The 15,517-nt window shown below is 39.1% G+C and overlaps 1 protein-coding gene across 3 annotated transcripts in view; it reads left to right on the top strand.

The window, feature by feature from the left end:
- LOC135471826 (inactive tyrosine-protein kinase transmembrane receptor ROR1-like) overlaps window positions 1–15,517 on the top strand; it is an 87,380-nt gene that overhangs the window by 55,944 nt on the left and 15,919 nt on the right. For all 3 annotated transcript variants that reach the window (XM_064751195.1, XM_064751194.1, XM_064751196.1), the window contains exon 4: window positions 2,709–2,761. In XM_064751195.1, the coding sequence (XP_064607265.1) occupies window positions 2,709–2,761 (53 nt within the window). The remainder of the gene's footprint in view (window positions 1–2,708; window positions 2,762–15,517) is intronic.

A 15,517-nucleotide genomic window follows, 5' to 3' on the forward strand; every position in this document is an offset into this window, starting at 1 on the left:
CAGCTACTTCACTGTGTTTCCAGAGAGTTAGATCTGCCATGATAAGTCTTGAACCTTTCTTCCATCAGGATCTCTGGGAAGCCCATATAGCCATGGGCTTCAGACCACACAGAAATGAGACACTTAAGATGTTAAATATCATCAAACCCTCTTATCATATTACTGTAATACAGGAACATTGAATTCATTTGGAGTTGAGTAATCTTTGATTCCTTGTAGGTTTATCAAGTACTCAAAGTGCATTTCCTGGAGTTTTTATTTATTTATTTTTTTTTTTTGATATGTTATCTTTGAAAGTTTCATTTAAAGTGTTAGTAAAAGGATAACAGTTTTTGTAGAATATATACTATGATGTACATGTATGAATAATGGATAATTTTGTCAGCAAGGAAACTCTGAGTACATGTACAATTATTTGAAGTATCTATAAAACTTGAACACATTTTGTAACAAATTTTAACAAAAAAAGTTTGTTTCGTAGTGCTTTTATTTATTTATTTTACTGATAAGCTATCTTTGAAAATTTTCAATTTATGAAAATGAAAGGAATGAAAGTGTTAGTAAACAGATAACTGTCACTACAGAAAACACACTTGGATTTATGAGTAATGTGTTTTGTCTAGAAGGACAATTCACAGTTATTTGGATTATCTGTGAACCTTTAACACATCTTGTATCCATAAAAAATACACTTTGGATATGTGTGAAAATGCAGGTTCTTAAGGTGGAACCCATATTTATTTAAATTGTCCATAAAACTTGAACATAATACTTTGCTTATGTGGTAAAATGAGATCTAGGTGGGACTCATAATCATTTGACCATAAAACTTGACCAAATGTAGGTGGGACTTGTGATGTTGTGACCATAAAACTTTGAGCAAATGTAGGTGGGACTTGTGATGTTGTGACCATAAAACTTGAACACATTTTGAATCCATAAGCACTATGCATTGTACGTGGGTTAAAATGCGCAGTGGCACAAATGTCTTTATCAGAGACTAATTGCTTTAGATTGAGCCATCAGAAAGGGTCATGGTTGCATGCTGGCGATCTACACACTGTGATGTGTATAATACCATCCATTCAGATTCATTAATGTTGTGTTACGCAATCTCCAGACAGGCTAGGCTTTTCCTGGCCTGTCAGAGGAACACTGTTAACAGTGTGGGACAATAGTGATGTAAACTGTTATTGGAGAGAATGCTTGTGAAGACCAGATAAGAATCTTTATTAAAGACTGCCACATACACATGGCCCACTTCATCTAGGTCACACATCTTTATGGGCTGACAGCAACAGCACAGCGGTTTTGGCCCCCTCTGCCAGGGGCCCATGCAGTCCGCTTTACCTAGCAGAATTTGGCATGTATAAATATCGCTGATTTAACCCTGTGGCAGAGTGGGATGTCACCTGGGTGGAATGCTGAATGTAAACTCTGATGACTTAACTAGCGATAGCTTCACAGAAAGCCCTTATCCACTACACACCAACCCCACCCCACCCACCCAGTAAAGTTTGCTTTAGCTGAAGGCTACTGTCTCTGTGAAAGCTCCAATGCTCTGGTCTGGCCAAACCAACTGGACTGACCATTGCCCAGTCTTACACCATGTCTCTCTGGGGCTGATTAAACATTCTTGACTTTGGGGGTCCCTGTTTACACAGGCTGAATTGTTTATCTTACTTTCTGGCTCTCACTCTGCACTTTGTGATCCAAGTTTGTCCAAGATCTCAAGTCAGAGTTGGGTCTGGTGTGCCTGGCAAACAGCAGTGCTTTCTCCAGGTTCTGTATGTAATGCTTCCAAATGGTGTAAGACTGTAACTATAGCTCCAACACCAGCACCAGCCTGGTCACTTGTAACCAGGCCTATGGCAGGGCGAGGACTGCAGGCTGTCAGTGTATAGACTGGCACAGCAGGATACTACAGCAACCCTGCTGCAAAGCTTTTATTAAGGGGGTTCAAGGAGTGTGTCAGAATGGCCAATGCCAGTCCAGCTCACCCCGAAAACCAGCCAGTCATTATTTACCCACAGTTACCTCTGAAAATGACCAGTTCTTAATATGTTAAGTCCTGCAGTCTGTACCAGACTGACCAAATGACTGGTCAATTAGATCTACTGACCACTGGGATACAATGTTTAGATGAGTGTAAGAGCAGATGGGTTAGTGGTATAGGGCCAGCTGGTTGGAACAGAGAAGCAAGCCAGCAGAGGCTGTGTGTGCCACACCAGAGGCGACATCCTTTTAGTTTACAGTTTACGGAAGAGCTTACCAGTCCTCGGCGCGGCAAAGCTTAACAATTGCATCAGGCTTACTCTACCTTCAGTTATACTGCAGGCTGCTGTGTGTACAGCATTGTTACGTAACCCCCTTGTGGAGTTAACAACCCCTTCCTCCCCCCCTTTCTGCACACAACTCTTCCTGGGGTGTTTATAGGTGTGAGTGTGCTGGGTGCTCTGTGGTCACTGCCATCAGAAGGGCAGAACTGTGAACACTGTGAAGAACAGCTGTGGCACTGAACAGGCAGGAGTGCCACAGGTAAAATCTACATGGTACCAATCACAGAGCTGCTATATACAGACTGAGTTCTATCCCCCCAGCGGCCAGTCAGTCACTTCACCTGAGTGGAGCAGGATGGAAGGACCAACAAGGTTACACCTGGGATGTCTTACCTTTTTACTTATATTACCTTTCTCTTATCTCTTCAGAGATTTTGATGACATGCCAGGATTTGACTTATTACCAACAGACACTACAAAAGGTAAGCTGTTTTGAATTATTTTCTTTTCGTGTTGCATGTATGTATGTTATTCTTCATCATTTAGGGATTGGAAAATCAATTTCATTGCGTTCAAATCCTTTCGTTAGTACTGTAGAGCTGGTGTGGGATATAGTAATATTTGTCTCATTGAGGACTAAGCAAGTCTGTGACATGTCATAAAATTATTCATTCATCGTTATTTCAAAACGGAGTAAAATTGCTGATGTTCTCAGGTATTTGAATATAGATATTTGTACTGAAAAGGTGGATGAATTATTGACACAGGATCTGGTTTTTTTTTTTTTTTTATAGCTCATTCGATTGTTGCATATACATGTTTATTGAATATATACCTTTTATTTATAAGTTTGCAACAAAATATGAATGGTGTGTTGTATTATAAAAGAAAAATGACATCTTTGTTGTGATTATGCATTTGTGTGCTGAGCAAGAATAATAAGGAGGAAGCTGTTGGTTTGTGACTGTGTTTCTCTTTGAGTCATTTGCTAACTTGTTGACATTGGGACTTCAGCACACCTGAGCAGAACCTTAATTAGAGGCAGCTGCCTGTTTACAGGTGATGTGGACAGGTAATCTGCGACTGCACTCTACAGCTGCAGCAGTCATTGATTAGTCTACCTTAACAACAGTTACTGCACGTTGCTTGTTAGCCCTTTCTTCTTACGTCCGGCTAACCAAAAGGGCATTGCCATGCAAGTCTTTTGATGCTTTTGAAAGCTTACCTGAGAGCTGTGGGCGCATTTTTGTAACCAAAGAAATACTGGGACTGTTTAACCATGAAGTCTCTGATCAGATTACAAAGTTTCCGTGAAGGTCTGTCAGGAAACAGAATGTCAGTTGGTTTGATTACTGATAAATCTTTATTGTGGGCATTGTAATGGGATTGGGATAGAAGATCAGCAGATAATGTGCTGTAAGGCCATAGTAGAAGAAATCTCTAATTTCATGTTTCAGCATACATGAATTCCGTAAGAGGAATCATACTCAGTTGGGTGTACTTTGTCGGATTATTTTTTCTGGAACGTGATATATTTCTTCAGATTAAAACTAATATTGTGGCACAAAAAAAGTGGTTTTGCTTAGATATAATCCCCTTTGTCTTCAGCACATGGTGTGAGGTTAGAATAGATCACTTCATTAAACAGTTAATCCAACATATGACATCCACCTAGCTTTGTAAAATGAACAGGTTCCTGTGTGTGAGTACTAATTACAGTGGCACTTCATTACAATGTGTAGTTAGCAAATCCTTTTTCTTGACAAGTGAGTTTTTTTCAAAAAGCATTTAGTACCTATGGGATTTTTTTTTCTTTTGAAGAATGTAAGACAGTTTATTTTGGCTGGAGTGGATATGTAATCGGTTCTCACTGATACAAGCAATAGAGTAATTGAGAGATAACAGTTAATCCTGTTATCAGAAAATTGATAAAGCCAAGCTAGTTGTTAAGGAGTAGTGCTTGTCACGCAGGGCCAATATCTCCCCCTGGGTACCTCAGCAGACCAGCCCTAATCCCCTATTGTCAACTTAACTGAAGTGTCATAAGTAATGACTAACAGTTTATAACTTGCTAAACATATTTAGTGTCAACTGCCAGCGCCCCACTACAGTTAAGCGCTAAGAATCAACAAGCTGTCACAGACTAGAGAACACCGCTCAGTCCCTGTATCATGCTGGTTAATTGGAATCATAAAGTTAGATTGTTTAACACAGTTTAGCATTTTATAAAGAGACATTGCTCAAGAGTTTGTCATCATACCAAACAAGTGATAGTTTGTTACTGTTTCTTCAATAGAGGGTCCATTATGGTTACGTGCCCATAACTTTCAGGCCTAGTGTAAATTGCACTTGAAAGTCACCAGTTTTTTAGTCCAAGGATTCCTGTTAAAGAATGTTGTGGGATATATTTATTTGCAAGTTTTAAAGATGTGACATCTCAGTTTTACTTAGCTATCTAGATTCTTGGGGTTTTTTTCTTGTGTTTTTTTTTTCTCTTCTTGACTATGGGGTTTGCTTAAGGTGATACTATCAGTGTGGGAAAGACACCATCCCTAAGCCTGAAATGGCTTAGTGTCAACTCACGGGCCTATCCAGCTACTGTTTGTTTACCACCATTCATCCTCAGACTTACACAACACGGACTAAGGCGGATTTCTGAACAACAGACCAATTTCCTACCATCCTATATCTGCCATACCGAATGACTCAAAATTTGTGTAAATACGGAACAACAAAAACAGGATTGAATTGAGAAATAAAGAGTGTTGAATGTTGGCGCATCCTGCCAATGTGGTAATAGATTACAGTTTCTACTGTCTGTATATTTTTGCGTCCCTGGAAGCAAGGTGTGCTGTCTTGTATTGTAACCAGATTGAGAGGAATGCAGGCACAGTTAGGTAAGCAGCTCGGAAACATATATCCAGATGGAATGTTGTTTTTTTTAGCTGGTTGGTAGACAAAATCTTGATATACTGACTTTACTCATTAAATACATGCACTTTTGCTATAACATATTGATGCATTCTATATTTAAATGGTATTCATATTTTTTTTTTTTTTTTTGATCTTGAAGAAATCAAATGATATTTCTTTTGAATCAGCTGTGATGAAAGCGGGATATTTTCCCAGTAAAATGGATGAGTAATTGAGTTTATCTGTGATGTTTTTCGAGATGGAGCGGGTGTTTTTCAGGAGACTTGTGTGGTTGAAGTGGTTAGTGTTTAGGGGATCTATGGTATATTTGGAGACAGTCCCATACCAGCTTCCTTTGGACTGGTTTATTGTTCCAGGCCTTCTCCAAACAGCACTGGGATGTTTTCTGAGCCCTATGTTTAGCATAACTTCATACCACTGTGACCAGATCCCCAGCGTGCCCATTCCTTTCACTCTGTATTCTCCTCTGCTCTTTTCCCACTCTGCTCTCCTTTAGAGACAGTGGACAGTCTTAACAAGACACCAGTCAAGGTCGGTCTTACACTCTGACTTCAGATCTGGTATCCGATTTACTGGTCACTTTAAGAGTGACAGTAATTCTGCATCAATTGGTTAAGTTCCTATTCCAATCCAGAAACCATCAGTAATCCAATCCCATCCACAATGGTTAAAGTGCTCCTACAGGTACTTGAAGAAAAGTTTCTCAGGTCGAAATGCTTTTCGTAGCTGCAACATTTCCGAACCAAATGACAGAAGATAGACAGAGTCAAGTGAGCCTTGTTAACAGCCTTATCTTCACGCGGTCACTAGTGCCTGTCTTTTTTGGCAGCTGAACTATGCCTCTGTGTTTAGATAAAAGTTTGCAAAGGTTGCTCCAGTCTTGAAGTTGCCACTGTTTTGTTTAGTCAACACAGGAAATTTAGCTTGGCTAGTTTGATCTCCTTTTAAACCTCTTCTCTGCTTTCTAAGCGGCACTCCTTCCCTGGTGTCAGATATACAATGAAAGTTCTTGTATGAGTTGTTAGCTTTCCCACCTGCCCCCTTTCGTTCGTTAAAGGTAAATGGCTTTTATAGGGAAAGGAATACGCAGGGACTTGCAAGGAAGTGGCTCAGGCTTGTAGTGTTTGGCGGTCGACTGATTGCACATAAACAAACAAGGCAGGTTTGTAAATCATTAACGATGGAAGTTTGAAAGGCAATTACAGAGTTGAGAGTTAGAGCTGGCTCTCACCAAACAGCCGCATACTGCTGGAACATAGGGTAAGCGAAGGACTTGTGCAAGCAGCTGTTAATGGAGACATTAGGTTTGGTGGAAGAATCAGGGAGATTTTCAGGAAGCACTTGTCCTGTGTTTATCTCTACAACACCTGGATTACCTCAGCCTCTGGCACGGACCAATGGTTGTTGAAGTGATGCAACTTCAAAACATCCCAGACGGCTTTGAAACCAAACGTTTGGAGCACTTTCCTACTTTGGCTGATGACTAAAAAGCATAGAAAAAAAGTCTTTGTCAAGTTCTGGCTGAAAGGGGACTTTCTGGTTTGGTGTAAAAATCAAATAAATTACTGATAAATGCACCTGAGGACATGAGTACATTTTGTATACAGGATTTTCGTCAGAGTCATCTTGTGTGGCCACGAAGACTCCTTGTCTGTACAAATTATGATGTTTCAGTATTTATTCTCTTGTCAAAAAGGTTTAGGTTTCTTTTAAAGTGATTTCATTGAAACCAGACAGTTTTGCCCTCTAGAGTTTGTGCATGATGTACGTGAATATCTTGGCAAAGTGACAGAACATAAGCTTAGGTAATAAAAAAGGGACAGTGACAGTAAGTGGCAAGCTGGTCACTTTAACGGTGTCAGACTTTGTTTCTGGCTTGAAGTTAAATGGGTACCTTTTGGCCATTAAAGCTTACACTGGTGTATGTAAATTATTAGGGACAGCCCTGATTTGGTGGGTAATCTCACTAGTAACTCTGTGGGAAGCCTTCTGTGTAAGGAAGACTTAAAGGTTAGGGTTGATGGAGCATGTCAGACACACTTCAGGACTGTACATCAATTAAGTGTGCTAAAGAGGACTGCTCTAATAGCTGGCTCAGATGAAAGGGACAGAAAGGGTTAGTCTGACATAAGAGAGCAAACAATGGCCGGAGGGGGTCTTTTGTGCAGCAAGAGTGGGAGAGTGCAGCAGTGGTCAGTGACTGATCATTATGGTCTGATGACAGCCTCTCCAAGGTACACAGGTGCCTTATGAACCCGACAGGTAACAATCAACTGGACACCTGCCTTTGGGTTCTATTCAGTCTGCCTTCCGGTCTAACATCTCCATTATTAGGAATATCGGAGGAAAAATGTTTTATCCTGATTGAGTTCCCTGTTGACCTGTATGCCTGTTTCCCAAATGAACAAAAAAATTACCATCGGGTGTTTAGTGTATTTAATAAAACTAGATATCTTGGGAATAATCATTGTAACAGCTCTTAAAGGCTCAGGCCAATAGTAACTGATTGTTAGTCTCTCATGACATTTTCCTCAAAATCACACATCATACAAGCAGTAATTATTAATAGTTATAACTTTGAAGAAATGTTTTTTTATGAGTTTATGCAAATGAAAACATATACATGTATTATTGACCTGAAGTTTATTGTATATAAAAAAAATCACAGAAGCAGTTTCTACATAAGGCAAAATTTTAGTGTTATTTTTTTCCCCAAATTGTCAATTAATAAGACAGCGTGCTGAATTATTGACCACCTAAATATACACAATGGATGCAGGTTGATGAGAAATGTTGATTAATTATTATTGGCTTTTATTAAGCACACATCACTTTTACCATCAAAAGATTTGTTAAGTTAAGTTATCCAGAAGTGATATTTTAATTAAATCCCTTGAATTCTTTCAAAGCTACAGTATGTTGCCCAGTTTCTGAAGTTTACTGCCTTGTGCCCTCAAGGGGGACTCATGACCCCGGCTTAATCTGCTGTAGATTAGAGGTTATGGGGATATAGAGCCATACATTCTACAGCTTATCTACAAGGGTTATTCCTTCTGTAAGTGCTTAGTGGCTACTATTAAGGTTTGGATGCTGATGATTTGGGTTATAACTTACAAAGTCTGGCCTCATGTGAACTGATTCAGATGAGCTAGCTGCTCTGATGGGACTGATGTCTGAAGGCTGACTATCACTGAACTTTGTTTACTCAGTTCTGTACAAATTAATTGGACTGGCCTCTGTTAAGATTAGATCTCCATTGACTGACAACTTCCAGCCTCTGGACATGCACTGACCATCAGGCCTGACTGATACTGTTAGCTTGACCAATTAAATGGTCCTTAGGCTGACCATATGTATGGTGAGTGGAGCTGTACTAGTCTGTTTAACCCCCAGGGGATAGGTTTTGTTGGGGGAGAAAGGGGGGGTAGGGGAGAGCTGAAGTGACTTATCTACAGCTAGGAGTAGGATAACATCATATTACCCAGACAGATTATCTATTCATTGTTCTTTATTAAATCTTCATCTTCATCTGGGAAGCATTTGAAGTTACAGTAGTGTATGTAGAATGAATTTACTCAGGGTAATTTACCAGCGCTAACTATACTTCTTAAGCCAATGTGGGGTAAGCCAACAGCCAGAGAGAATATTGATTGTATTAACTCATTGTGGTCTGGGACAGATGAGGATATAGGAATAAAAGTAGCCATACAGGAGACTAATTAAAAGTTTATTATTTTTGAACAAATTTCATGCAGTGTTGCATGAATTGGATCACAGAGCTCTAATCCACTGAAATAATATGTCGTGCATTATAAAAGCCTTTACAGGAAAATCATGGTGAGGTTTAAATCATAATATCGTGTTGGTTGTATGTATATATATATGCCAGGGCTCATATTCATCAGGCAGCTTAATTAAGAGTTGATTAAGTCATAAATTGCAAGTGCTTTGAGATCCAAACTCAGAACAGGGAATAACTCAAATTGTGGTTGGTACATTGTTCTGCAGTAAAGAATTAGTGTACTAACTTTAAACTTTCAAGAGAAATATATTTTTTATGTCCTAAGAGGTTTGATTCATATGGGCGTTGGCCACTTTAATCCTGGCCCCCGGTTGACCTTTGATGCAGGTAACAGTTATTTATCCATATATCATCATCCTAGCAGTTTTAATAGTAGAAATAACACCAGTTTTGTCGGGGTATAAATTAATAGTTTGGAGGTCTATATGGTCTGGAGGAGCTAAAGCAGACATCCCTTCATACAAATGTGTAAGTCTGGTTTTAAGCTTAGCTCCGTATTATAGATGATTTAACAGAGATAGGAATCTGATGGCAGCACTGATGGGGCGTTGATAGGCTGTGATGTATGAGGAGTGTCATTCCACAGGTGATAGCCGACTAAATCGGAGCTTTTATAGCAGCCAGCTACACATCGCTCACCTCACTCACATCGCCTGCCTCATTCACTCACATTGCTTACCTTACATCCTCTAATCCTTCAAACTGCAACAAGTAATCAGTCTTTGTTTTCACCATTGTCTTGCTAATTTCTCGCTATCTTTTGTTTTTGTCAATAAGGATTTTTTTTTTTTTTGCTTCATTTTGATGAAGACATGAATCTAAATTTACTAAGTTGTCTAACAAAAGGACCTAATGGAAATAGAACGTAGGTTTAAAGCAGTATTTTTTTCCTAGAGAGTCAAAAGACTGTCAGTGTGCTGATGTTTGTGAAGATCAGCAGAATATGTAATATGAAAATTCAGTTTGGTGTCCTCGCAGGATTTCTGGGATGGAAATTAAGAGTTGTCTGTATCGTGCCATTACTTCAAATTAAAAATAATGGAAATAATTAAAGATTTGGATTTCAACAGAAAGCTAGGATGCCATGTGTATCATCTGGGCGAGTTTATTGTTCTCACTTGAATTCTCAAAGGTTTGCTGTTAACTTAGGCAGTACGGTACACAATTCACAGGCCATAAATCAGCAGTGTTAACCATAGGATGTCACTAACAGCTTCCTGCATTGGCTGTGGGATAAATTTATTATGTTCATGTATGAGGACTTACAGCTTATTTACGACCCTCCCCCTTGCATTCTGTGTCCGATGAATCATAGGCCATTTGTCATTTCAGTTCATTTTTTCAACTTGCTTTTTTTGTAAAATTGCAGCTTAGAAGCTCTGTTGTTTATTTCTTTTTGAACTTGAAAAAGTTGCTTTCTAAATATTTTATGAAGGGATGTTTGTTTATTTTTCTGTCCAGTCAGTGCTTGGATTAAACAAATGCTAAATTGCATTTTTTAAAAATTTTTTTATGATAGCTCCTCATAAAGTGATGTAATACAGTTCAGTCCAAATGTAAGGATTTAATAAGCATTCTGTGATGTTTTGTTTGATGTTGATGGCAGCATGCATTCAGATCACTTACATGTATTGATCTTATTGATAAAACTCTGAAATAAAAAATACTTGACAAAACACAGTTGGTTTTCATGTAGATCTGAATACGGTATTGCACGGTGTGTATTAATTAATGAAATACACAGGTACATAATACTGTTGGCTATAGAGGCTAGTATTGTTGATAGTAGTATAATGTATAAAGCATGGTTAGCATTGCTCAGCACATTGGTACATTCATTGATGGGGCAGATCTGAGAATCGAATCATACCACATATCGAAGAGAGTAGACACAGTGTTTCAAATACTGATATGAACGCTGCTGGTAATAGTGGCTAGTATTGCTGGAGAACTTTGGCCCAAACTCTATTATAGTAGGAGACTACTATAACTCATCATGCACTAGCAAGTATTGGTAGTGCTCAACACATAGGTAAGTACACTGATACCTGTTACATCTAATGATACCACACGTCACAGTGAGTAGGACTGCTGGACGCACTGACAACTAAAGCATATGTGGCAGATGATGATGATATTACAAGTCATCATGGGGCTATATTGTTGGACACAGTGACAAAAGCATTTATTTACTTATTTATTTGTTTGATTGGTGTTTTACACCGTACTCAAGAATATTTCACTTATAAGATGAAGGCCAGCATTATGGCAGGAGGAAACCGTGCAGAACCAGGGGGGGACCCACTACCAACTGCAGAGGAAGCCAGCATGAGCTGGACTTGAACTCTTAGCGACCGTATTGATGAAAGACTCCTGGGTCATTACGCTGGGCTAACGCGCTAGCCAACTGAGCCACGGAGGCCCCATAGTGACAAAAGCACTTATGTGATTGATGATAATACTGTCAGTGGATATTGGCATGTATTACTGGATCCATTTCCTGTTGAAACAGTAATTTGGCAGATCTAATAATACTGTAGTTGATTCTGTTGGCAATGACTGATTTTCTATGGAATCATCGAGTTGGTGACATCTGATCAGTGTATTATGACAAATAGGTGCCTGAATAAACTAACCAAAAAATAATTCAGTCAGTCAGTGAATCAGTTGGCAAAATCTGTGTTAATTCATACAGTGTGATTTGTTGTATCAACATGTCAAGTTTGACCATTTGAATAGAGTGTAAGACTTCATAAATCTGCGTTTGGACTGTGTTTTGTCAAGTGAAATAGCACATTCCCTATAAGTTTATTTCAAAATCTCGCTGTGTGAAGACAACTTTAGGTGCATGTGGTGTGAATTCTTTTTTTCAAGGGCCAATTACTTTGAAGACATGTTTGCCACCAACCAACCATCAGGGATTGGCTGCATGCATTTTGATTATCAGTCGGGTATTTATTTTGAGTGAGAAAATTGGCTCCTTACTTATATGCATGTGGAACCAGTGTGAACGTTTGGTTGAGGTGCATGGAAAAGCATGCTTGTGGAAAAGAACTCCAATCATTTTCTACTGAAGTTTGATAACACCAGGTCTGCAGCTGTGGGCAATGTTAACTTTGATTGGAAGCTTATTTTCAAAGTTTGTTTTTCTTACCATTAATTGTGTTTATTCAGGCTTATTAGTCCAAGCTCAACCCAATCACTTTGACTTCAGGAATTTTACTGACTCCAGATCCAAATAAACTTTGTGACTTTTTTTGGTCACTTTTCTGGCAATATTTCCAAGATGGGCAAAAAAAGTGTCCTCTCAAAAGGCCAAGTTGACGTCAAGTTGACGCTAATGTTTTTTGGCTAGGTTTATAGGTGTTGGTCGACTTTCACAAGAGTTAATGGCCCTGAACACTTGGATGGTAAATGCACACATTTGGCTATACATGTACATGTCAAAGATGACATACACCTGTCATCATGCATAAAATTAATGCGGATTGATAGTACAACAAAAAATATATAAAAAAATAAGGGTAAAATCTTGATACATTCTTATAGTATTGGTCTGTACACTGGAGTGACTCACTTATTAACATAGTCCATGTGTGGAAGGGTTATGTTTTTGATTAAAAAAATTTTATGGCCCACATAACAGAATGAAATGCTTTTCTCCAAGAGACTTTCATTTCATCATTTCAAGCAACTTTTTGATTAAAACTTCCTTAAAGCTAGTTGAAATGAAAAAAAAAATGAAAACAGTGATGTAAAAATATAGACAAAATTAAATTTAAATGTAAGTATCCAATTTTCAGAGATCTGTTAAAATAGACTGTCAGGCTTTTCCAGTTAGTGCACATGTATGGACCATCAAAACTACCCTCCAAACGCCACTCCCTCAAATGGCCCACATTTACAACAGTTTCTTGGTGTATTATGGTGGTAGCAATTTTCCCCCTGGTTGGCTGTGATCTGGTTTGGACATTATGCACCGTCATGGTGGACACCAACTCCCATGAAGCCTGCTTTTTGTGGGTCAGGAGGAACGGATCACTATTAAAGCTGTGTCAACAGCTAGCTGTCACATGGTGACTGTGTCAAAATATCACTTCAATTTTAACCACATTTTCAAACTCCAGTTTAAAAAAAGTATTGAGGAAGTTAAAACAACATATGACCTGTCACCTTGAGGTCTGGAGAGTGCTTTTCCTCAGTGAACCCTGACCTTTGGGGTCAAAGGCAGCTGGTTTGCTTTTTGGTGATGTTGGTAGAGAGGTGTGTCATAAAATACTATGTATATACAGAAAAGTGACAAGTGGTAGAACCTGGAAGATTTGCAGCCTGTTTCGTGAATAAATATGATGAAAGTCGTACTTAGAGCATGGAGAGCGAAACCGTACGTTGGTGAAGTCTACTTATTCAGTTTACCTCAGTAAGGGTTTTATTTTAACTGTTCATGTAAATACACAAATCAACATACATTCACCCTGGAGCCAGGACTTAAGCAGAACCAGGCAAGGTAAATTGTAGTTGCATATTGTCAGACTTCACTGCTCTAGAATCAAAATGCTGTGTTGTCATTGGATTTAGCATACAGTACAATCACATTACAACAATGCAAATGGAAATGTATCAGAAACATTTGAATTTTGATACATTTTATACTTTGTCAGTACATCTACCTTGTTGGGAGTGAATATTGAACAGGTCACTTTTAAGCTGTATTTAGTTGCTTTGTTGGCATAGAGACATCTGTATGTATGTTATATACCTTTGACTCTGTTCTGACCGTTCAAAATAGAACCACGTATTTAGCAACATCCAAGTAAAGGTAACTGTTGCCAGGTGGTAATTAGTCATCTCTGAGTGTAACATTTGAGGTGAAGGTGTTGATATACCTAAGTTTTGAGCACATAGGCTGGTGCCGAGAATCGTAAAGCACCGGCCAAATTGAACCCACTTGTGGCCTGGAACAGCTGAGTCTCATCCTGCGGCCAGTTTAGCTCATTTTGATGAGAATCTTCACACGGTATGGGGTCCATCTTCACCCTGTTAGAGCCTAATTTCTAGCTGCTGTTGGAACTGAGTGTGTGCTATGCTGCTTTCTATGGTGTAAAAGTACAAGATAGTATCTAAACCCTCGTGGATAGAAATCTTAACGGGACTTTGTTGCGTCTGTCTTCAACACTATTAGTAAAGATTGTGAGAATAACTCCTATACCAAATAACTTGATTGTCATTGATTATGTGAAGTGTTCTGCAGTGCATTGTGAGCAACCAATGGAATACATGCTCATAGACATGTAAATGTGTATAAATAAGGGGCCTCCGTGGCCAAGGGGGTTAGCAACACAATGACTCGGATACCTCTCACCAATGCGGTGGCTGTGAGTTCAAGTCCAGCTCATACTGGCTTCCTCTCCGGTCGTACGTGGAAAGGTCTGACAGCAACCTGTGGATGGTTGTTAGTTTCCCTCGGGCTCTGCCCGGTTTCCTCCCACTATTATGCTGGCCGTTATCGTATAAGTGAAATGTTCTTGAGTACGGCGTAAAACACAAGTCAGATAAATAAATAAGTATATAAATCAGTGTATGAATGACATTGGGTCACTTTTACTTTTAGCGAGCTCTTTCATTATTCATAACTGTTTACCAGCATATGGTAATAAATATTCATGTAAAACTCACCATCTGTGACTAGGCTGATATAGCTGGGTAATTAGCGAATATTTGTGTGCTGCACGGGTAATGGAAACCCCCACTTTCCTGTTTTTGACATAGTTTTTAGCACAAGAAAGAACGTTGTCATGTCTAATTATGTTCATGGGTCTGATACATTGGGCCAGTGTTACTCTTCCTTTTAAGCTATTACACATCCAGTTGCCCTCAAATTGAGATGTTATCTTAACACAAAGAACTTTAAACTGAGCCTTAAAATTGACAAGGTTTAACATCTCGCCCACCCATTGTTTCAAATTGTTGTCAGAATGGACGTCTCTGAGGATCGCGTGCCAGAAAGCACCTGTCGTTCAATTTGGGGCACTTTTTTGGGGCGGCTGGGTAATTGGGACTTTTTTCTCTCCTCTCATGTCAAGATTGACAGGTTAGGGTAACCACTGGGAACTTAATTAAGCAAATTCCTGTTCAATATTATGGTTAACAGTGAAAAATTAGAACAAAAAATACATGTGATTATGGACAGGAGACCAGAGATGCGATCTTTGGGACCCGATTTAATTATCTTGCTCTAGTATCTTGTTTCTGATGCTGATGCTAGTTCCTGCCGTGCCAAGTAGATCCACATGGAGTTTGCTGGCCTTAATAAAATGTCCCAAGACGTAACACAGAATTAAATTTAGAGCCTGTGCAAATATAATTTTTCTTTGTGAAGAGTGTCTTTCATTGAGCAACATAAGGCACCCATATGAGGGTGAGGGTTGGGGAAAAAAGATGTGGGGTGATGGAGGGAGAGTGAGGTTTCTTGATAAATGTGGTCAGGGAATACAGAGTTCAG

The sequence above is a fragment of the Liolophura sinensis genome, chromosome 7 (assembly GCF_032854445.1).
Source record: "Liolophura sinensis isolate JHLJ2023 chromosome 7, CUHK_Ljap_v2, whole genome shotgun sequence".
Lineage (NCBI taxonomy): Eukaryota > Metazoa > Mollusca > Polyplacophora > Chitonida > Chitonidae > Liolophura > Liolophura sinensis.